The following is a 24168-nucleotide window of genomic DNA, read 5'->3' as shown; positions in this document are numbered from 1 at the left end:
GTACAATGTTTTTACTAAACTGTGATCACGTTTAAATGGTTTATGTCCTATCAAAAGCAGTGTAGTTGGGTCAACCTCCACCTATAGTTTTATAGCCTAAGCCTATAAAAAGTTTTCAAAATCATCCCCCCTCTGGTTTTTCCACAAATTGCACCCTGTACATATATACATATTAGTGCTGTCAATCGATTAAAAAAAAAAAAAAAAACTAATTAATCGCACATTTTTAATGAAATTAATCGCGATTAATCCCACTTAACAAAAGTTTTAAATATATTTTTATATTGCAATAATTTCACATTAAATCTTCAAATTAATGTGCAAACAATATAAAGACAGTATATATTTTTTAAATATTTGTTTAATGGCATTTTTTTTATGACTGAAAGCCAGTATCACTGATACCAATACTACTGATGTCTCTATAGAAAAAAAAAGAAAAAAAAATCCCCCTAATATTTAACCATTGACTATAGCCATTGGACATTACAGTTTAATTGAGAGCTATCGATTTTAACATTTATTAGACTTTTAAAAAATAATTTGTAATTTAAGTGAACTTAAAACAATCTTCACATAATATCATATTTACCTGTGACCTTCAGCAGAAATATAGCCTACAGAAACTGAAGTTATCAAACACTAAATTCTAAATTAAATATAGATGAACAGACATCACAGCAGGTTATTTGCCTGCTGTTTCTTGAAGAGCTGTCCCTGCTGCTTATGACGCGGATCTGACACTCATCGTGTTTTCTCTCAAATCTCTTTACCTTTTCAGACCGACTTGAGGTCTTAAAGTCTCTACTAATGAACTGACGAGTTGAATTGAGTGTGTTAGATGAGGGAGAGTGCTGGCTAATTGCGTTAAATATTTTTGGAAAAATTAATCGCCTGCGTTAATGCGCTAATTTTGTTAGCACTAATATATATATATATGTGTGTGTGTGTGTGTATGTAACAATTTAAACATAGATTTAATTTTCATTTGCAATAACCTTTTATTATACAATTATCCACAAACCCAGTTATTGTGTCCAAGTGTTTTCCTCCTCTGCTGTGACGTCCACATATCTGCTTGAACCATTTGAACCCACATGAACACTAGTTTCATAGTACGGAACAGATGGCTGAGCTTTGCACTGCACATACTCTGGGGGCTTATGCCTAAATTATTCATGAAAATGAGGGTTAAATGTTCTTTGATGTTTAATCACCTTGACAAGCAAACCACTTGTTCACAGCAGTGACAAACCTGTCAGCTTTTCGTCTGCAAATCTGCACTGTCAACAAAAGCATCCACCTTTGTGTGCCTTTGCCTGTCACTCAAGAAACAAGCAATCACTGGAGTCATCCACACAGCTTTTGCTAATACCTCCAACGTGCATTAGCTGATGGTCAGTTCCAGTAAAGTGTGACAAATGTCTTGCTGTATGGACCTGTCAGCTCAACTAGCATGCCCGTCATTCAATGATCAGGAAGCGGTTGTCTGTACAGTAGGGACAGGTACTATGTTTTATACATCAGCTGGAATGATAACTGACACCTTGCAGGTTGTAACACTCAGCAAATGTCATACTTGGATGAGAAATGGCCATGAAAGTTTGATTTGAATCTGGTGGGTCATGGACAGATGACACTTCCTGATGCACATTCAGCAGACAGTGTGCTGGAGTGAGTATGCATCGTTGAAGCGTACAGCTCATAACTTCAATTACATTTTGAAGTTCATTTCTTGAAAAAAATAATAATAATAATATATAAAAGTATATATATATATATATATATATATATATATATATAATATAAAAATGTTAAAAATATAATTTAATTATAATAATAATAGTTTTGGTAAGTAATCTGGCCTGTAAGCAGAGTTGGGTAAAGTACCAAAAACTGTACTCAAGTAAAAGTAATAGTCTGAATAGTTACTTGAGCAAGAATAAAAAAAGTATCAGATAAAACAAATTAAAAAAAAAAAACTCCTCAAGTACTTAGTTACTAGTTACTTTGGATCATATAATGTATATATAGTCTATTTTTATTTAGATATATAGATAAGATTTATGTGTAGTGTGTGTGTGTGTGTGTGTGTGTGTGTGTATATATACAGTATATACACACACACACACACACACACACACACTGCCGTTCAAAAAGATTTTTAATGTTTTTTAATGTGGTTTATTTCAGTGATGCAAATCAGAATTTTCATCAGCCTTTACGCCAGTCTTCAGTGTCACATAATCCTTCAGAAATCATTCCAATATGTTGATTTATTATCAATGCTGTTCTTTTGGCTTTCTATTCTTTAAAGAATCCTGAACAAAATGTCACAGGTTCCAAAAAATATTAAGCATCAAAACTGTTTCCAACACTGGTAATAAATCAATATATTAGATTGATTTCTAGAGGATCATATGACTCTGAAAACAGCTGATGAAAATTCTGATTTGCATCATTGTATTAAATTATATATTATTAATTATGTATTATATAAAAAAAAAAAAATGATATATATATACACTATATATATATATATATATATAAATATATAACCTCTGACATGGAGAAGAGTGAAAACTCCTCACATAACCGCTACCGAACATTTGAACATAACAGAACAAACGCATATTGACGGATCTTTTTCTGTCTGTTCTGCAAAATGTAAACAAATGTATATTTCTGCAAGCGTTAATTGTGTCTAGGGAAAAGCATTCCTCAGGTCACGTGCTGCTGTGCAGAGTTGTTAACGCGGGTTTGGTGGGTGTTCATTTCATACTCTGTGACAGCTTATTTAATGTAGAAATTATACATTGTATTTAATGTATAAGGTACAACAAACTGGTACTGTCATAGTGGTATGGTGTACTGTAATCAAATGTAGCCTACCTGTAGAACTGTAGACAGCACATGTGGTGTTCATCTAATACAACTCTGAGTGAGAACCGCTTCAGATGACTCAGCGTGTGCGTCAGGGAACTGAACAAATCATTCAAACTGATTTGAAAACCAATTCACTGGTTTGTCAAATGGTTTGATCAAGCCTTTGGAAAGAATTGACTCAAAAGAATGAATCATTCGTGAATGGGCATTGCTCATTGCCCAGAGAAAAGTAGACGGCACGTTTGGAATAAATTGTAGCATGTTTCACTTTGTTATTATCTTAATGTATTGCATTAAGATAAAGTAATGAGAGGAGTGTCGCCCACAGTAACAAAGTAAAAGTACTGTTTTTTTCACTAAAAACTTACTTGAGTAAGAGTAAAAGTACCCATCTTTAAATATACTCTAAAAGTATTAGTTACCCAAAAAATGTACTCAATTAAATGTAACGACATAAATGTAACTCGTTACTACCCACCTCTGCCAATAAGACCCATCAAGGTTAACAAAAGAACCTCCTTAAGGGTGAGAAATTCATCCAATGCCAGCTCCAAGCATAAAATGAGAGACCAATGAGCGGTACACACCCCTAAAACTGGCCCCTGTATCCTTTGTCCACGGTCCGAAGATCCCAGGGCGACACATTTGGCAGAAGCCGCTACATAGCCAAATGGTTGTAAATGGGTGTTAAATTGAGAGGGGGTTAAAATTCCCCTTTTGGCACCCTGAAATGTCTCAACAGCAGGGAAAGGCTGAACACTGGAAGCAAGGGAACTGTTATATAGTAGGTGCCCAGCCATTCTATGGGGGGCAGCCTCTACTAACAACCTCTTGTGTCCTAACACCCTCTGAAGAAAGGACAGTTACTGCACTCTGAAAGGCCTTTTGCGTCCAGTAGCAGCAAAACACCAGGTAGGAACTAACGCCTCCCTGAAACACCTGTTGTGGGTTTAGCTAAAAAGCCCCTTGAGGACATCAAGGAAATATGTGTGAGCATCTCTGAGAATCCCACAGTTTTCTTTGTGGGAGCCTGCCCTCATGTTCCTGAGCACCAAAGCATCAAGACCTGTCTTGCCTAGTCGACCAAGAGAAGAAAATAACGGATCTCTTGTCACAACACAAAGCTTTTGCTGGTGGCTGTACACGTGCTTCAGACCCTCGTCGCACCCAAAGTCTTAGATACTGATCGCCTAGTGAACTTACGTGATGGAACTGTTAGTATTTTAAGTTTACTACTAGTTATTGCACAAATATGTATGAATGAGCATCAGAACAGAGGGTATGGTGAAGGAAACAATATTTATTTATTTTAATTGCATGTAGTTTCAGCTAAATGAAAGCATTATTTTGGTTTTGGTAAAAAATAATTTTAATGCATCACTATTTATTTTTATATTTTTCCTTTTGATTTCAGGTGTCCAATTTGTACCTTTATGATAGCGTGTTGATGCTGGCCAATGCATTCTACCGGAAATTAGAAGATCGGAAGTGGCACAGTATGGCCAGCCTCAACTGCATCAGGAAGTCAACCAAGCCCTGGAATGGAGGCTGGTCCATGCTGGAGACGATCCAAAAGGTACGATGTGTTTGATGTTAGGAATTTTTCAGATCTGCCTGTCACACTGTTGGGGGGATATCACATCTAGCACGCAAGACTAGAAGTGGAAAGATGGAGAGTAGTTGAATAAAAGCAACTGTGACAAGATAATAGTTTCCTTTGCTTTACATCAGGTCCCAGACATATGGCTTTTTGAAATGCAAATTGCTTTCATCTAGGTTGTTTCCTGCCTTCCCCTCTCACGGCTGCAATCACATTTCTCTTGAACACCAGCACAGCGGTCAAGCTGAGATAGCTGTTGGTTGTCCTCACACAGAGCTCTCTTAGGGGCCACTGAAAGTTGTGCAATAGTTGGTGTGGTGGCCGCACCAGCTGATGCGTCTCTGTGAGCTCCCAGGGGCAGCAAGCGGTCTAGTGTGTGTTCCTCAATTTCACGGCCTTTTAACATTATATGAGCCACACAGAACTGCAGAAAGCCTCTAATCGGCCCTGAGAGGGAAACGCCACTGATAGATTTGTCTCTGAACCCCCTATACAGTCATACCATTGGTTGATCTGAAGTCAAAGCTGTAAGCCTTTCTTTTTAAGTGCTGAGTGACTCACACCACTCTAGACTAGTAAAGAAAACATGGTAACACTTTAATATAGGGACTAGTTTACTAGTTGCTCATTAGCTTGCTTATTATTAACATATTGGCTGTTTGTTAGTACTTATAAAGCACATATTCTGCATGGCCATAATCTACATCCTTAATCCTACCCAATACCTAAATTTAACAACTATTAATAAGCACCAAATTAGGAGTTTATTGAGGCAAAATTCATAGTTTGTTAATAGCGAAAATTGGACCCTAAAATAAATTGTGACCGAAAACATTAAGATTTCTTTCCAAGATAAATTAGCTTCAAATAACTTTTATTTAAAAAAGCTAATAACACAAAATATATGGGTTTAACAGTGTTGTTTAAGAAGTATTTATTTATTTATTTATTTTTTAAGGCAGTATGTTTAGGTTTATCTATTCATTTTCATCTTTTTTTTTTTTTTCAGCTTTATTTCAATTAACATTTTTAATAGCTTTTGTTAACAATATTAACACTGGTTTACAAGTTGCAATGCAGTTTTTTACAATCATTTTTGCACTAATAAAGGAACCTTCATGTCATTTTCCGTAACTCTAGACACAAAATTCACAACCAATGATCAAAATGCAATTTTTTTCAAAACACTTAACACTTTTTCCAAATGCTTGGATGCAATACACATAAGCCATATATCTTTTGTTCATTGAACTAAAATCACTGGTTCAAAATTACACAAATTACCATCAAAGTATTATTATTTCAAAATGCAACTCCCACATTACATCTAAATTGAGTGTTTATTAATTTCATTACAATGATCTAACTATCAATTGATAAAACTACTCAAAATGCTGCGTAACTGTTACATTACTCTTGAAGCATAGTCTTTTTTTATGGAAAATTATGAATATTACATGTTTAGAAAGTGAAGCAACTGAGGACTGGTTATGCTCAGGTGTGATCAGTTTCAAGATGACTGTTGTTGGGAGAAAAAAAAATATAATATATCATATACAGTATATCTATATCATTGTTATCAGTATTTGTTTTTCCTACAATAAATGCCTTTTTAGAGCAGGGCTGGAAGCTGATGAAAACCATTCATATTTTTGGATGAGGCAGGCTTTAACCTGGCCATGACATGGAGGAGAGGTTAAGAGCGGCCCAGAATGATGTTCGCTGGGGGTTCTTACCACCTCCCACTGAATGTGATTTTGAGGAGCCCCATAACAAAATCAGTGCAAAGGGCCCAGAATTCCTAGCAACGGCACTGAGAACAATCATGGTTTCAGGCCCATCCACAGTTTATCACCTTATATTTACCCCTATAATCCCCTTTCCTTACTATAACCTGACTGAAGAATGTTTATCCACATTGGAGATGGAAGGTTTTCAATAGGCCCCCTCACAAACAAGTCCCTCTACTCCAGGCCATAGATGATGCGTGAAATGACATCACAGGAGGAGACCAATGTCAGGTCTGTATTTGTCATGCCAGAAGATTTTTTCCAAGATGTTTAGCTAATAACAACATCCATTATGATGTCCACAAGACAGGGTTGATAAAAACATAGAAGTGCAGTGAGGAACACTCCAGCTGACATTTTACTGTAGGCCTACTGTAGTTTTTTCTTATCTTTTTTCAATCTTTTTTTTTTTTTTTTTTGTGTCTAGAGTTTTGAAAAATGACATGAAGGTTCTGTTATTAGTGCAAAAGCGATTGTAAAAAGCTGTACTTGTTATGTAGCTATTTGTCGACCAATTTATTTGCTGATTAATCCATGCCAATCAGGACTTCATGATTATATTTAATTTTACACACAGTTGATGATTATTTCACTTAATATTCTAATCACAATTATTAATTTGGATTAGTAGAATCTGCACAAAATGCATATGTTTTGTGTATCACTTTGTGTAAAAATTCATGGTTGGTGAACTCTGGTCTTTGAATTTGTATGATGCGAAGACATGTGGCCAATGGAAGATTAATATGTCAAAAGGTCACCTCTTTACTGAATTTAAAGTATTTTGAATCTGTAAATGTTAAAACATATATATTAACATATTTTGAATTTTGAATTTGTAAATGTTTATTAATTTGTTGAACGAACGAACAAACTAATGAATAAAATAAATGCTAGATTCATGACACCTCTGTCCTGTTTGTTATGATGTCCTGATAAATTTTGCATGCTCAGTGCCTAGGTTGTCTAAGAAGTTAATGAGTATTATTCCATTGCACTATGTCTTGAATCTCCTCTTTCTCTCCCCAAATCCTCAATAATGTCTCTCCCCCTGTCTGTTTCAATAGAGGTGCTTTTCCTCACCTTTTATATTCCCTGTCATCACAGCATGTGTACAGCATGCAAGATATATTTTCTATCTGTCAAAATGATGGAAAGCCATTGATTATGAATTGTGTCACTATTTTTAAAATTCACAAAGTGAAGAAAAAAAAAGATTAATGCAGCCCCATTAACATCAATATTGTTTCTATTGTTTTTCACTTAAACCCATTCTCTCGCAGGGTGTCTAATACTGATACTTGTCACATCACTAAACAGAAAAGCATTGTCATGATCATCATGGAATTACTGTATATGTGGTATAATTTTGTTATTGTGACATCATGTGTTGAGGTATGAATCTGAACAGCAACAATGGTGTTACCAATGTACTTTGATTCACAAATGAATAAGGTTGCACTAAGAAACCAATTCAGACAAAAAGAGAGTTTTTGGTGTTACGACCCCGGTCTAGGGTCAGGGAAGGCAACATAAATAAAGAATTCTGAGATCATACTCTGTATTGGTGAATTTATTTTCTTGTTTTTAAATCTCACTTATAGTAACACAGTAAAAGGCTCTCTTCGAGTGGGCAAAGCCAAAACAACAAACAAAATATAACACTAACTATGCCCAGGGAGTCTAAATAATCTAAGTAAAGAAAAACAGAAACAAATGACAGCATTCTTCCCTGACTCCCTACCTAAACCAAAAACAGGAGAAAACGTAGTTTACAATAAAGAAAAACGGCACCCAATCCCTACAGCCTTATTAGTAACAAAAACAAAAGAAAATAAGTTTCATTAAAAAGACAAAATCAGGAAACTATAAATCAACACTATAACAAAGACCAAAGTAAACTCAATTACACACTGCACAAATTATTCACTCAGAAAAGACCAATACTATGTCACCACAAAGATCAATTCACAACACACAATAATGCCAACAACTCTCTCTCTCTCTCTGGCTTCCACTTCCAACGTCAGCAGATGCGTCTTCACGTCCAATTAGGGCGGAGTCACCTAAGAGCGAGAGAGAGAAAAAGAGAGAAAGAGAGAGAGATACGTCCCCAGACGTAACACCCCACCCATAAAAGTCAATACAATTTGACACTTAATCTTCAACATTCCCACAATAAACACGAGAGAGAGTCCGCAAGTATATTTTCACTACCCTTCTTATATCGTATGTCCAGGTTGAACCCCTGGACCATTAAGGACCACCTCATCAACCTTTGATTTGTATTCGCCATACGTGAAAGAAAAATCAACGGATTGTGGTCTGTATAAACCACTACCGGCAAAATACTGCCACCAACGTAAACCTCGAAGTGCTGAATTGCTAGAAGTAAAGCTAAAGCTTCTTTTTCGATAGTGCTGTAATTACGCTGTGCCCGAAGGAATTTTCTGGAGAAATAAGCTACAGGATGATCAATTCCCTTATCACTTTCCTGCAACAATACAGCCCCTGCTCCAAAAGCGCTTGCATCCACCTCCAATTTGAAGGGACGAGAGAAGTCAGGGGCAGAGAGTATAGGGGCATTACACATCAGATCCTTTGCAGCATGGAATGCAAGCTCACACTCTGCATTCCAACAAAAAGTTCTAGATGAACTCAACAAATCAGTAAGGGGAGACACAACCATAGCAAAATTCTTGCAAAACCCCCTATAATAGCCCACCATCCCCAGAAAACGCCGCAGCTCCCTTTTAGTCCTAGGGGGTGGAAATTCGGAGATTGCCGAAACCTTAGCATCCACAGGACGCACACAACCCTGTCCCACCTGCTTACCCAAGTACGTGACCATAGCCTTCCCAAACTCACATTTGGCCAAATTAATAGTTAAAGAAGCCTCCTGTAAGCGTGTGAAAACCTCACACAACACTCTCAGGTGTTCTTTCCAAGTGTTGGTATAAACAACCACGTCATCTAGGTATGCTTCGCAGTTTGTCACACCAGACAAAACCTTGTGCATCAGCCGCTGAAAGGTGGCTGGTGCATTTCGCATCCCAAAGCCATCACTGAATATTGAAGGAAATTGTCCGGTGTAACAAAAGCAGAAATTTCAGAAGCTCTGGCCGTTAACGGAACCTGCCAATATCCCTTTAACAGGTCTAGCTTGCTAACAAACTGCGCCGAGCCAACACGATCAACGCAGTCCTCCATTCTAGGCAGGGGAAACGAGTCCGGTTTTGTGACATCATTCACTTTCCTGTAGTCGGTACAAAACCTGAAAGTGCCATCAGATTTTGGCACTAACAGGCAAGGCGAACTCCACGGGCTAGAACTGGGAACGGCAAGACCATGGTTCAACAAATAATCAACTTCTACCCTCATGGCATCTCTCTTAACAGGGTTCACACGGTAGGGGTGCTGTTTGATGGGAGCGGCATTAGTTACATCGATATCATGAAACAGCACAGTCGTTGATGACAAATCATCGGAAAATATAGAAGGAAATTCTCTTATCAGCTTCACCACATCATTACGAAAATTTACAGACAAGTAATTTAAATGTGTTTCAATATTCCTAAGAATTTCAGAATTTGATAGTCTAGCACACAGCCTCGTTTCAACTTGAACACTTAAATCATCTTCCACATGAATAGCGGGATTAAGCGTCATGACGGTAGTAGAGACAGGCATGGCCTCACCACCATTCCCCTCTCTACTCACATACGGCTTTATCATATTCACGTGGCAGACGCGACTCTTTTTCCTACGATCTGGAGTACGAACTACGTAGTTCGTTTCACTCAATTTTTCGGCAATCATGTAAGGACCGGAAAATCTGGCCTGCAGTGGAGAACCAACAATTGGTAACAAAATGAGAACCAAATCATTTGCCTCAAAACTACGATACACCCCTCGTTGATCGTAAATTCTTTTCATTTTCGTCTGAGTGATGGAAAGATTTTTCTTAGCCACCTCACAGGCACGGCACAAACGTTCTCGAACTCGACTCACATAGTCAAGTACAGACATAGGTGAAGAATTTTCCTCCAACATCCTTTCCCTTAACACCTTAAGCGGACCTCGCACGGTATGTCCAAAAATAAGATCAGCGGGGCTAAAGCCCAACGACTCTTGCACAGTTTCACGCATCGCAAATAACAGCATCGGCAACCCTCATCCCAGTCTCGGCCCGTTTCACACAAAACACCCGCAACATCGCTTTGAGAGTCTGGTGGAAAGCGTTCCAACGCGCCTTGAGACTCAGGATGGTAGGCGCCGATAGCTGATGTTTTACCCCGAGCTCGCGAAGAACCTGTGTGAAAAGAGACGAGGTAAAATTAGACCCTTGATCTGTCTGTATCACTCTAGGTAACCCAAATTTTGAACAAAAGTTAATTATCTCCTTCACCACCACTTTTGCCCTAATACTACGTAAGGGAATGGCTTCTGGAAAACGGGTGGCCGTACACATCATAGTCAGAATATACTGATGCCCAGATTTAGATTTAGGCAGGGGACCCACACAATCTATTAAGATGCGCTCAAATGGTTCTCCCATTACGGGAATCGGATGCAATGGAGCAGGTGGAATTTTCTGGTTCGGTTTACCTACCACCTGACAAACATGACATGAACGGCAATAAGCAGCTACATCGGCTTTCATCCCCGGCCAGAAGTAGTATCTTAGAATGCGCTGGTAAGTCTTTCGGATACCTAAATGACCAGACAACACATGATCATGTGCTAAATTCAAAATCTGATCACGAAAACCCTTAGGAACCACAATTTGGCATACCTTATCTGTAGACCCCCACTCTCTCATCAGAACCTCACCATCCCAAAAACCTTACTTTGGAGTCATTAGATCGGGCGTTATCTGCAGCAGCGATGCATTTAGACAGCGTGAGATCCTCTCGCGCAGCCACTAACTGTTTACGCCCATCTGCAACGACATTTCACACAGAGAAATATTTGGCGCATCGCTCACCTTTTTCGTTTGATGCGGAGAAAGGTCGCTACCCCAGGACCACACATGAATGAACCAGACAAACTGACAGCATCATCAAACTTACGAGCTTGTGCTCGCGTCACCACATGCAGGGAACATTTTTAAAAGTGGTTCAGTGATTTCATCAGTACACACTTCAGGTGTATCCACTACTACGGGAGGTGGGAACACTTTCCCCCCGGCCAAATCATTCCCAAGAATAAACTCAACCCCTTCCACTGGGAGCTTTGGACACACTGCTACAGTGACATAACCTGTCACTAAATCTGACTTCAGATATATTCGATGTAACGGAACCTTTATACAGTCAGAGCCTACTCCACGCAACAACACATCTGTATTGGTATGAGTTTCAGGCGATAAATCTAACATAGTGTCCAATACTATAGATTGGGCCGCACCAGTATCACGAAGCAAAGTAACTTGCTTAGTTTTATTATCAGCACTAATTGCGACATAACCATCAAGCAAAAATGGTTCGTAACCAGTCCGAGGAGAGACAGAAGAAAAAGAATGTACAAATCCCACACCCTTAGCTTTAGCCGACACATTCTTTTTTTTCCAAGCTTCGCAATCGGCAATCAAGTGACCAGGACTCAGACAGTAAAAACATACCCGGCCTTCACCTGCTCGAATTTTCGCCGTTCTCCCTCCCCCATAGGTCCCACCCCGATTGAACTTAGAACCCCACTCTCTACTTTTTAACTGCACTTCAGCACCCTGGACAGCGAACTTATCAGACTTCACCATAGGAGAAAAACAGTACGATGCGTTAAGACAAATTCATCAGCCATAACGGCGGCGGCAGAAAGAGATGTCACCTTTTGTTCATTTAGGTGAACCACCAAAGTTTCTGAAACACACCTTTTAAAATCTTCTAACAGAATTAACTCTCTCAGATCCTCAAAGCTAGAAACTTTACTCGCTGCACACCACTTATCAAACAAAGTATGTTTTTCTCTCGCAAACTCCACAAAGGTTTGTTTGTCTGTTTTCAAATGGGCTCTAAATTTTTGTCTGTACGCTTCAGGCACTAGCTCGTAAGCACGTAGAACAGTTGTTTTAATCATGTCATAGTCAAGACTTTTTTCCACCGGCAATGCTGAACAAACTTCTTGGGCTTTTCCAACCAATTTACACTGCAATAGCAGAGCCCACATCTCTTTAGGCCATTGCAACGCAGCGGCCACACGTTCAAAAGCCGTGAAATAGGAGTCCACCTCCGCTTCTCTAAAAGACGGTACCAAATTAATATGCTTGCTTACGTCAAATACGGGAACCACATTCCCATCAGGAATAGGAGGACGATTAGAAGAAACAGGCACAGGACCTGAGGGCAGCCGAGCGAACGACATAGAGGGAGCACGTCCCGGCGACTCCATAGCCGACAATGGCCGCCCATGAAGATCGCGAAATCGTCTCTCTCCCTCCAACTCCAACTCCAACTCCCTCAATCGAAGCCTTTTTGTCTCCCTCTCCTCCCGCTTAACCTCCAGCTCTAATTCCTTTAATTTAACAGCAAGCATATGATCAGCACTCGACATTGGATACGGTGTACTATGCGGCACAAAAGACGGTTCGCCTGGACGAACGGGAGAACGCACAACAGAGGAGGGCTTCTCGTCGGTCTCTACCGGCGTAACGGCTCCACCCTCTGCCCCAGCTATCCCCGATTCCTCCGGTAAAATCTGCTGCTGAATCAATTCTTTGTGCAACACAGTTTTAACTTCTTTTTAGAAGCTTTCATGCACATCAATTTTAAAAAACTCAGCGATTTTAAATAACTCATCTTTTCTACAACGATTAAACTGTTCCGTGTTTGGAGCTGGTGTAAAAGCAAGTAAATCAAATTCCATTATACTAGCACTCACTAGATCTTCGTACACCACTAAAAGAAAACACCCAAACAAAACCAGGAGATGTGACTTACCAAACATGTAGTTACCAGAAGGGTAGCGTCGGCTTCTGTTCAACCCAAAGAAAGCACATTCAAATGAATTCCTAATTTCCACTACATATGCACAAATAGGACGAGCCCCCAATTTATGTTACGACCCCGGTCTAGGGTCAGGGAAGGCAACATAAATAAAGAATTCTGAGATCATACTCTGTATTGGTGAATTTATTTTCTTGTTTTTAAATCTCACTTATAGTAACACAGTAAAAAGGCTCTCTCTTCGGGAGTGGGCAAAGCCAAAACAACAAACAAAATATAACACTAACTATGCCCAGGGAGTCTAAATAATCTAAGTAAAGAAAAAAAGAAACAAATGACAGCATTCTTCCCTGACTCCCTACCTAAACCAAAAACAGGAGAAAACGTAGTTTACAATAAAGAAAAACGGCACCCAATCCCTACAGCCTTATTAGTAACAAAAACAAAAGAAAATAAGTTTCATTAAAAAGACAAAATCAGGAAACTATAAATCAACACTATAACAAAGACCAAAGTAAACTCAATTACACACTGCACAAATTATTCACTCAGAAAAGACCAATACTATGTCACCACAAAGATCAATTCACAACACACAATAATGCCAACAACTCTCTCTCTCTCTCTGGCTTCCACTTCCAACGTCCCACTATTTCAAAAGACGCTGGATTTCCCCGGGACGAATCAGCAGATGCGTCTTCACGTCCAATTAGGGCGGAGTCACCTAAGAGCGAGAGAGAGAGAAAAAGAGAGAGAAAGAGAGAGAGATACGTCCCCAGACGTAACATTGGTTTGAATCATACTAATAAATCATTCAGAGAATCCATCAGACCCGGTAACTAATATTTATCTATTATTTTCTGACTAGCATACTGAAGGTTATCATATCTGTTCATGTCTAACTCAAATTAAACTTTTACTCTGACAGGTTGTATATTCTATGAAGCACATTATGAAATGTAGTTTGTGCAACTTAAATCAGTAAATTACATTTTTAAATTAATGTTTAAAAAACAAGATGAGACTTGTTTCTAAAAACCAGAACTTGTTCTAGATGTATTCTAGAACAATATAACACACTTATAATGCAGCATTGGCCCGATTGGGAAAATGGCGATAATGCCAATTGAGCCAAACTTATTTTCCAGAGTCCCCAGACCATATGCCCATTCTTATTGTCAAGCCCAAGGAAGCCTAAAGGTTTGACATTGTAATTGGTAAAATTCAGTGCATAAAGGGTACATCACATTGCACTTTGATCTGGCTCAGTTCTTTTTACTGTGTCACTTTATTGTGTATTGATTCAGACAGTTTTGTCCCCACAGGGCCGTATAACTGGTCTCACCGGAATTATGGACTTCATGGACAATGGATCAAATTCCCACGTTCAGTTTGAGATTTTGGGGACCAGCTTCAGTGAGACGTTTGGAAAAGACATAAAGCGAGTGAGTTCAATAGTTCAGGCTAATTTTTAGTACCTGGTGTAAAAGCTGTCTTTTGACATGAATATTTATTTATTTATTTATTTCAATACCAGTCACCTTTGGTAAAATGAAAACTTAATTTGAGTTCCCTGTTGGCGAGTAATCTGCTTTTTTGAAAGACTTGCCAATGAGAACAACCTGACTTGATGTCATCAGTGCAGATTATGTACCCAGACTGCCATTTTGACACCTCACCTCTGTGTCAAACAGCCAAGAGGCAAGAGTCATCAGCAGTGGTGCAAGCAAGCTTGACAGACCAGGCCAAATGTGCTATAATGTGAACTTTATGTCATGTGCCTATTGTCCTGTTTAAACAGTATGAGCTAAGTGTTCCCTACACACTGTTTATTCAATTCCATATATACTAGAATAGTTTATTTAGCCTATAGTTGGATATTTTCACTTGCTTTTGTTGTGCTTTTCCTAGAACAATCACAAGTAATTTTCATTACAGATATTCTCATGCTTTGTGTTTGTAGCCATAAACTGCTTGGCTCCATCCATCATTTAAAAGAAAGAGTAATATAAATTACAGGAGAGGAAACAGTCTGCTGGTAATGAAGATTTAATCACCCTGCATCCCAACCTGAATTATGAACCCACTGTATCACATTATAGTCATTAGGATCCACAGTGCCACAAACATTTACTCCCTGCCCGCACACACACGGTCCCTGGCAGTACTGGCTCCCCCTCATACAAAGCACATTTATTAGCTATAATGAAAGGAAAGGACAGCTAATGGTACGTCAAGTGTATTCAGTCCTGTTGTTGTTCATTATTAGAGCACCAGCTTTAGTCTTCTAAGCGGTGCCGCCCAAAAAGAGATTAATGTTGCCAACTGCATTTCCACCCTGCTATGGAGATAAACAGCGAGCTGTGCTGTTAATTTGACATATGTCAAGGATTGAAAGCAGAGGTAAATACATTTCCTGGCTAAACAAGAAACACTTTGGAGGTGAAAGTAGGCTGGAAAGTTTCGAATGAATTCTTCAGGGGTGACTCAGTACCCTGTTTTAGTGCTCACTTTTGTCCTATCTCAGTGTTTAGTCTCTCTGTCTGTCTAAATGGCTTTTCTCTGACTGATTCTGTCAGGGTTTGGGTGGAGGGATGAGGCGAGGACTCACTGATGCTGGAGAATTGGCTTTTATTAGTAATATAATAAATAAAACAAACAAACAAACAAACAAAAACTACCCCGTAGGGGAAAACAGGCTGGCAACCAGGCTTGGCAAGGCAGGGCAATACAAGGCAGGGCAATACAAGGCTGGACAGGGCAGGACATTACACAACCAGGGTTGATACGATGACAAACTGGCACAGGACTGCAAACACAAGGAGAATAAATAGGGAGCAAATTAGGAGGGTAATGAGGGATACACAGGTGGGGCAAATTAACCAATAATCAGGTAAGATGGGTGGGGTCAAGACAATTGACATGAGAGTGCATGGCACACAGAAAACAAAGACAAAAGCCATGTGCTCACACAAAACAAAAACACAAGCACATGGCCAGCAAAACAAATCACCAGCCATGTGCAAAACAGGACACGAACATGCAGCTAATGAGAATACTCATAAGCCACGTGTTCACACAAGACATGACAACATGAAAAGCACGCAGCCAAAGAAAAACACAAGCTGCGTGCCACACAGCACAAGACACAACACATGTGGACAGAAGAGCGCGCGGCCGAGCAAACTCGAGACCGCACGCTCACACAAGACAGAACATGGAGCGCGAGTGTCTGAACCCCGACACGAAACCGATACTCAAGACATGAGTGCCGGGATCCGAACACCACGCTCCAACACGAAACAAGGCACGCATATGAGAGAGCGCACGGCTCGAGCACACTCAAAGCCGCGAGTGTGAAAACAGGACATGACGGGAGTGTCAGGGCTCTGTCACAAAACCGTGAATAACACTAGACCAAAGTGACAGAACCCTGACAGCTTCAATTAGGGGTGTGCAGCAGAGCCATTATTTGTATCTGTATCTGTATCTGTGACAATCTCAAAATTATTTGTAACTGTATCTGTATTCGGATAGATCCGGAAGTGGGTAAACCGGAAGTTCGTCAAATTACATGAAAATACCATTTTAAATGCAAATCTGTTCGATTCGTAGTTTTCATTTAACAAATATGCCTTGTATAACTAAAGAAAGTATTTTTTTTTTTTAATTAAAATTATAACTTTGTAAATATCTTCTATTTAAAACTTTATCAAAAAAAGAAAAATAACTTTATTCTTCTTATTTTCCAGTGAAACTGTTTTCACTGGATTTTGTCTGCCGAATATTTTTTCTGTTATTCGGATAAATCCGTTATTTGTTTTGAAGCCATTATCCGTGCCTTTACGAATAAGGTATTCGGCTTCGGGCACATCCCTAGCTTCAATATTAGCTCTGTATGAAAAACTAAGCTGCCTACCAAGACAGCATTTTAAATGACGCACTACATGAAGCATTTTGTGAGGCACTCCCGTCACTAACACTTTGTCTACACTGGATGTGAATGGGGCATTGTGTCCTGTCAGGTCAAAAGCAAAAAAAAAACTAAACAAAACAAAAAAAGACTCTGGCACACCAACAGCAGATGGATACCCAGTTCTATTTCTGATGTACTTTTTTCATACTTCCAACAGCAGGACAAATGGATGAGGAAAAAATTATCATTGAGGTAATCTTTTTGGGAACTTTGACACAAGCAGGGTAGATGGGCTTATGTTGTTTCAGTGTTATAGGCAGGATATAAGGCTGTTTCAAATTGTACCTCATTTTGGCAAAAAAAAAAAAAAAAGGCATTGTCACATGTGACACTTCACAGATTAAAGGGTTATGAAACCCTAAAATACGTTTTTTGAGAAATGTAGACTGTATAGACTGTACATTTGATAAAAATATTAATAGAACTCATTTTATTAGCAAGTGGAAATTTGTTATTTTTGCATTTTTCTGAACAATTTCGTTTTTGAGGCAATGTCAGGAAATATGAGGTATATGTGTTAATTCAGAGTGGTGATTGGCTCCCGTGACTGGAGAGTATGCCTCTACTTCATCGGTTTCTCCACAATTATTCATGAGAAAGAGCTTGTTCAATCCAATCACTGCAGACTATTATGAATGAATAATAACTGCATTATAAAATATCACTTCTGACTCCTCCCCATTGTCATCATTCAGAGACATGGGCTGTAAGTGTTTGTTTCCTAAGTGCAACAACACATACATTTTGTTTTTGCGTTTCCAAGTGGCATGACCAGAACACAAATTTGGGTGCAGACAAACATCAATGAAAAAATATTTGCGTAAGAAACATTTTCGACTTTGAAAGCTTTGAGAATTTGGCACTGGTGGAATCTGGGTTTGGTCATCACCTTCCTTTAAAAAAACCTTGTAATTCTGGAGACTCCAGGTAGGTTGCAGTTCTGGAAAATGGTGGCGCTGGAGACTAAATGGTTCCTGATGGTTTTACATCTAGACTAAACGTACCTATTAAGCTTACGTACCCATTAAGCACACTTTCATTTTTGAGATCAGATTATAAAAAGAAAAAATGATTTATTATCCTACTTGATGTCTTAACCAATTGATATGTTTGTTACTATATACCTCCTATAATTTCAAGTAAATCAGATCATTGCATACTGAGATATGAGTATCTGTGCGTTCACACTGTCTGGCGGCCATTTTGAAAGCTGTCTAAAAACTTTTTTTTGTTGTTGTTGTTTTTTTGTTTTTTTTGTTTTTGATGTTTAAGCCTTTATTTTGGGTAAGTTTCACTAATTATTGTAAAATTAAGAGATTAATGTTCAGATTTTGCATATTATAACCTTGAACTTGGATGTGGGGAAAAATTACATTAGATCCAAGAGATAGTTTTAGCAACATAGCGCAGATGCTACAGAACACAGTTAGCTGACTAGCTGTATAAGATTGTGGGCTACGCTAACTTACTACTTCACAGGCATTACTGGCTTGTACTTTTACATCCATAATATTATAAATTGACAGTTTATTGCTGGGCTGTCGTTTTATAGTGCTGTAATTTTTAAAGATTTCAAATTATTGTAAGGTGAGCTTAAAGGGTGTACTACTATGAAAATCACAGCTTCAGTGTGACATCAATAAGAAAAAAGTATAATTTCATAGATGTTGTTAATAATAGTTGTTCATATTAAAATATGTATGAACTTAATACGTGAGCTAGACTATTTATTTAGCAAAATCTTGTCATTTTATTAAATGTTACATGAAATTTATTTTTGAAAAAAATTGTTTGCTGCTCCAATTAAGCTCAGTGTGCTCTCTTTAAGCTCTTCCACATTGAACATCTACAGTCATGGCCAAAAATATCGGCACCCTTGGTAAATATGGACTGTGAAAATTAATCTGCATTGTTAATCCTTTTGATCTTTTATTTAAAAAAATCTAACCTTTCATTGGATAATAAGCATTTAAAATGGGGGGAAATATCATTATGAAATAAATGTTTTTCTCTAATACACACAATTGCCAGTTTAACAGCTCTAAATTTTCTCCTATGATGCCTGATGAGGTTAGAGAACACCTGACAAGAGATCAGAGACCATTCCTTCATCCTGAATCACTCCAGAGCCTTTAGATTCCCAGCTCCATGTTGGTGCTTCTTCTCTTCAGTTCACCCCACTCATTTTCTATAGGGTTCATTATAAGATTTCTAACAGAGTCGGTCACTTATTGATTTTTTTAACTGTTGACATTTGATAGAATCCATGATGCCATGTGTCTAAACAAGATGTCCAGGACCCCCAGCAGAAATATAGGCCCACAACATCAAAAATACAGCAGTATATTTAATTGTAAACATGGGGTACTTTTTATCCCTGTGTTCACCAAACCCATCTTGAGTGTTTGCTGCTAAAAAGCTCATTTTTTAGTTTCATCTGACCATAGAAGCCAGTCCCATTTGAAGTTCCAGTCGTGTCTGATAACTGAATATGCTGGAGTTTGTTTTTGGATAAACACATCCTCTTCCAGGCAGTTTCGTAACATTTTATGTTGATTGAAAATTCTTAATTATTGCCCTTATGGTGGAAATGGGAATTTCCACTGCTCTAGCTCTTTTCTTAAAGCCACTTCACTAATTTGTGAAGCTCAATTATTGATGCTGCACATCAGAAATATATTCTTTGGTTTTTCTCATTGTGATGGATGATTAAGGGAATTTGGCCTTTGTTTTTCCTCCTATTTATATTTATTTGAAAGAGGAAGCCATGGCTGGATAATTTCATGTTCATAATCACCCTGGAGTGCTCAAAATTGTGAATATGAATGGGAATATACTTCAGAGATATTTTACTCATAAGAATTTCTAGGGGTGCCGATAATTGTGTCCAACGTGTATTTGAGAAAAAAAAAAAACATTTATTTCATAATGATATTTCCCCCCATTTTAAATTCTTATTATCCAATGAAAGGTTAGATTTTTGTGTTTTTTTTTTTTAAATAAAAGATTAAAAGGATTAACAATGCAGATTAATTTTCACAGCCTTCTTTGATCGTATTTATCAAGGGTGCCGATATTTTTGGCCATGACTGTATGAAAATACTTCATAAACAGACTTTAAATATTAACTGATGGTTGTCACTTTAAGTTAAGATAATTAATTTTCTATGGATTCTGTCAAGTGTCAACTCAAATCTGCAGACTGGCTCTGATCTTTGGCAACTAGCATCAACTTTTCCAGAAAATCGGGGCAAAAATCGTGTAGCGTATTCCAGCCTTAAAAGACTAGATAAGTTGACATCAATTTAAAAAGAGGTTTCATAATGAGGCTATTTTCTGTGTTTATCCCCATGAATGAAATGTTTTATTGGTTTGTTTTATTTGATTTTTGAGTGTGTTACTTAGCTGAATGTGGACTAGTATAGATGTTGCAATGTGCTTAGATGGCACTTCATTATGAATATACAGTGGGTACGGAAAGTATTCATACCCCCTTAAATTTTTCACTCTTTGTTATATTGCAGCCATTTGCTAAAATAATTTAAGTTCTTTTTTTTTTTTCTCATTAATGTACACACAGCACCCCATATTGACAGAAAAACACAGAATTGTTGATATTTTTGCAGATTTATTAAAAAAGAAAAACTGAAATATCACATGGTCCTAAGTATTCAGACCCTTTGCTCCGTATTTAGTAGAAGCACCCTTTTGATCTAATACAGCTATGAGTCTTTTTGGGAAAGATGCAACAAGTTTTTGACACCTGGATTTGGGGATCCTCTGCCATTCCTCCTTGCAGATCCTCTCCAGTTCTGTCAGGTTGGATGGTAAACGTTGGTGGACAGCCATTTTTAGGTCTCTCGATGCTCAATTGGGTTTAAGTCAGGGCTCTGGCTGGGCCATTCAAGAACAGTCACGGAGTTGTTGTGAAGCCACTCCTTCGTTATTTTAGCTGTGTGCTTAGGGTCATTGTCCTCCATTGTCCATTGGAGGGTAAACCTTAAGTGCAGCAGAAATTTTTTTGTAACCTTGGCCAGATCTGTGCCTTGCCACAATTCTGTCTCTGAGCTCTTCAGGCAGTTCCTTTGACCTCATGATTCTCATTTGCTCTGACATTCACTGTGAGCTGTAAGGTCTTATATAGACAGGTGTGTGGCTTTCCTAATCAAGTCCAATCAGTATAATCAAACACAGCTGGACTCAAATGAAGGTGTAGAACCATCTCAAGGATGATCAGAAGAAATGGACAGCACCTGAGTTAAACATATGAGTGTCACAGCAAAGGGTCTGAATACTTAGGACCATGTGATATTTCAGTTTTTCTTTTTTAATAAATCTGCAAAAATGTCAACAATTCTGTGTTTTTCTGTCAATATGGGGTGCTGTGTGTACATTAATGAGAGGAAAAAAAATGAACTTAAATGATTTTAGCAAATGCCTGCAATATAACAAAGAGTGAAAAATTTAAGGGGGTCTGAATACTTTCCGTACCCACTGTATAACTGATCGACTTGAATGCCTTGTTGCTTGATTTTAGTGTTCTTTTTGTTTTTGTGATTGACTTTGTACCTTCAAGAAATATATTTTTCACAATTATTCTTTAAAATTTTTCCTTAAAATAAACAAGATTTTTTAATAAAACATGATGTGAGCTTAATGGGAACAGGGGTGTGCTTGCAAGGTACACAAATGTACCCATTAAGCACAGCCAGACTTTTTGAATTTAATGATGTATATCTTAATTGAAATGCTTTTGTCATTTAAAATAAAATTAAATATTTTTGTGTGAGAGATTAATATTTTATTTTAACAACTTTTTGCACTGAAACCAATATCTTGCACACTAAAAATGTATCAATGTAGATTTTGGTGAGCTTAATAGGTACGTTTACCCTAATTCTTCACATTAATTCTTAAATCTTTTGCAATTAACGTGTATTTTCTTCTCCATCTGTCTTTCCATCTTTCACTTCCAGCCCTCATGGACAATTATATATCACTTAAATGATTAAATACAAAATTAATAGTAGTCATTCAGATTGATGTGATTTGGGATTTGTAACATGTTTGGAAAAAAAAAAATCATCCGAATATCAACCTGCCTAATAATTATGTATGCGGTGTATTAGTAAACATGAACATCAGTTTAATTTTTGTACATGTATAATTAGTTTCAAATCAAATTGATTTGTTTTAAATCAAGTTAAATTTGTTCATTTGGATAGTCCTATTAGTATTAGTAAGTTTGCAACTACATGTCAGCTAACAGTCATTAGAGTATTAGTATTAGGTTTAGTAGAATAGGTTGACAAATACTTGATAGATAGTCAGTAGAATGTGCATTGAGGACCACTAAAATAAAGTGTTAGCAGATACTGTGTATTTTTAAGAATACTGTTGTACTGTCTAGCTGTGCAACGTTATATCTTGTTAGCCATGCTAATCTCTCTCTCTCTCTCTCTACTATAATTAGCCAATTTACATTTACATTTACATTTAGTCATTTTGCAGACGCTTTTATCCAAAGCGACTTACAATTTGGGGAATACATAAAGCAATTCATCTTGAAGAGGCAATCCGACAAACGAAGTGCTTGTAACACCAAGTCTCAGGCATTGTTTAAATAAGTACAAGCTAGCAAGGGAAGGAATAAATAAGGAGAAAGAGTTTTTTTTTTTTTTTTTTTTATGTGTAGGGTGAAGTCAAGTAGTGTCGAAAGAGATGAGTTTTCAGCTGTTGCTTGAAGATTGACAGGGATCCAGCACTCGAATATGGGTGGGAAGATCATTCCACCAGCCAGGAATGGTGACCGAGAATGTTCTGGAGAGTGATTTTGAGCCTCTTTGTGATGGTACCACGAGGCGTCGCTCACTAGCAGATCTCAGACTTCTGGAGGGGATGTAGATTCTTAATAGTGAGTGCATGTAGGCGGGTGCTGAGCCTGTGGTTGTTCTATAAGCAAGCATCAGTGTCTTGAACTTGATGCGAGCTGCGATTGGTAGCCAATGCAATGAGATAAGAGAGGTGTAACATGGGCTCTTTTGGGTTCCTTGAAGACCAGTCGTGCCGCATTCTGAATCATTTGTAGAGGTTTGACTGTGTTTGATGGAAGTCCAGCCAGAAGAGCATTGCAGTAGTCCAGCCTAGAAATGACAAGGGCCTGGACAAGAAGTTGTGCAGCATGCTCCGTCAGAAAGGGCCTGATCTTTCTGATGTTGTGTAGTGCAAACCTGCAAGATCGAGCAGTCTTTGCAATGTCGTCTTTGAAGGTCAGCTGGTCATCAAAGATTACACCAAGATTTCTGACCGAAGTTGATGGGGTAATTGTTGATGAACCTAACTGGATCGTGATGTCATGCTGTAGAGTCGGAGCGGCGGAAAGACAAGAAGCTCAGTCTTTGCCAGGTTGAGCTGAAGGTGATGTTCTTTCATCCATGCCGAGATGTCCGCCAGGCAACCTGAGATCCTTGCAGCTACCGTTGGATCATCTGGTTGAAAGGAGAGACAGAGCTGTGTGTCATCAGCATAGCAGTGGTAGGAGAATCCATGTGCCTGTATGATGGGACCCAGTGATGTAGTGTATGTGGAGAAGAGGAGGGGTCCAAGAACTGATCCCTGAGGAACCCCAGTGACCAGTGTATGTGCTTTGGATACCTCCCTCCCAGGCCACCCTGAAAGACCTACCAGTGAGATAGGATTCAAACCAGCGGTGGAATTCCAGCGATGCCCAGTGATGAGAGAGTGGAGAGGAGTATCTGATGATTGACAGTGTCAAACGCAGCAGATAGGTCCAGCAGAATGAGGACTGATGATTTGGAATGGGCTTTTGCAATTCGCAGGGCTTCAGTGACCGACAGAAGCGCAGTCTCAGTTGAATGGCCACTCCTGAAACCTGACTGTTTAGCGTCCAGTTTGTTGTTCTGTGAAAGAAACAATGAGACCTGGTTGAAGACAACACGTTCAAGTGTTTTC

The 24168-nt window shown here is 38.4% G+C and overlaps 1 protein-coding gene across 1 annotated transcript in view; it reads left to right on the top strand.

Moving 5' to 3' along the window:
- grid1b (glutamate receptor, ionotropic, delta 1b) overlaps positions 1-24168 on the top strand; it is a 477059-nt gene that overhangs the window by 401634 nt on the left and 51257 nt on the right. Inside the window, exons 7-8 of the mRNA XM_058794196.1 lie at positions 4301-4462; positions 14546-14665. Coding sequence (XP_058650179.1) covers positions 4301-4462; positions 14546-14665 — 282 coding nt within the window. The remainder of the gene's footprint in view (positions 1-4300; positions 4463-14545; positions 14666-24168) is intronic.

Source organism: Onychostoma macrolepis, chromosome 12, assembly GCF_012432095.1.
Source record: "Onychostoma macrolepis isolate SWU-2019 chromosome 12, ASM1243209v1, whole genome shotgun sequence".
Classification (NCBI taxonomy): Eukaryota; Metazoa; Chordata; class Actinopteri; order Cypriniformes; family Cyprinidae; genus Onychostoma; species Onychostoma macrolepis.
The sequence above is the reverse complement of the archived record's forward strand: the minus strand, read 5'-3'. Positions and strand labels throughout refer to the sequence as shown.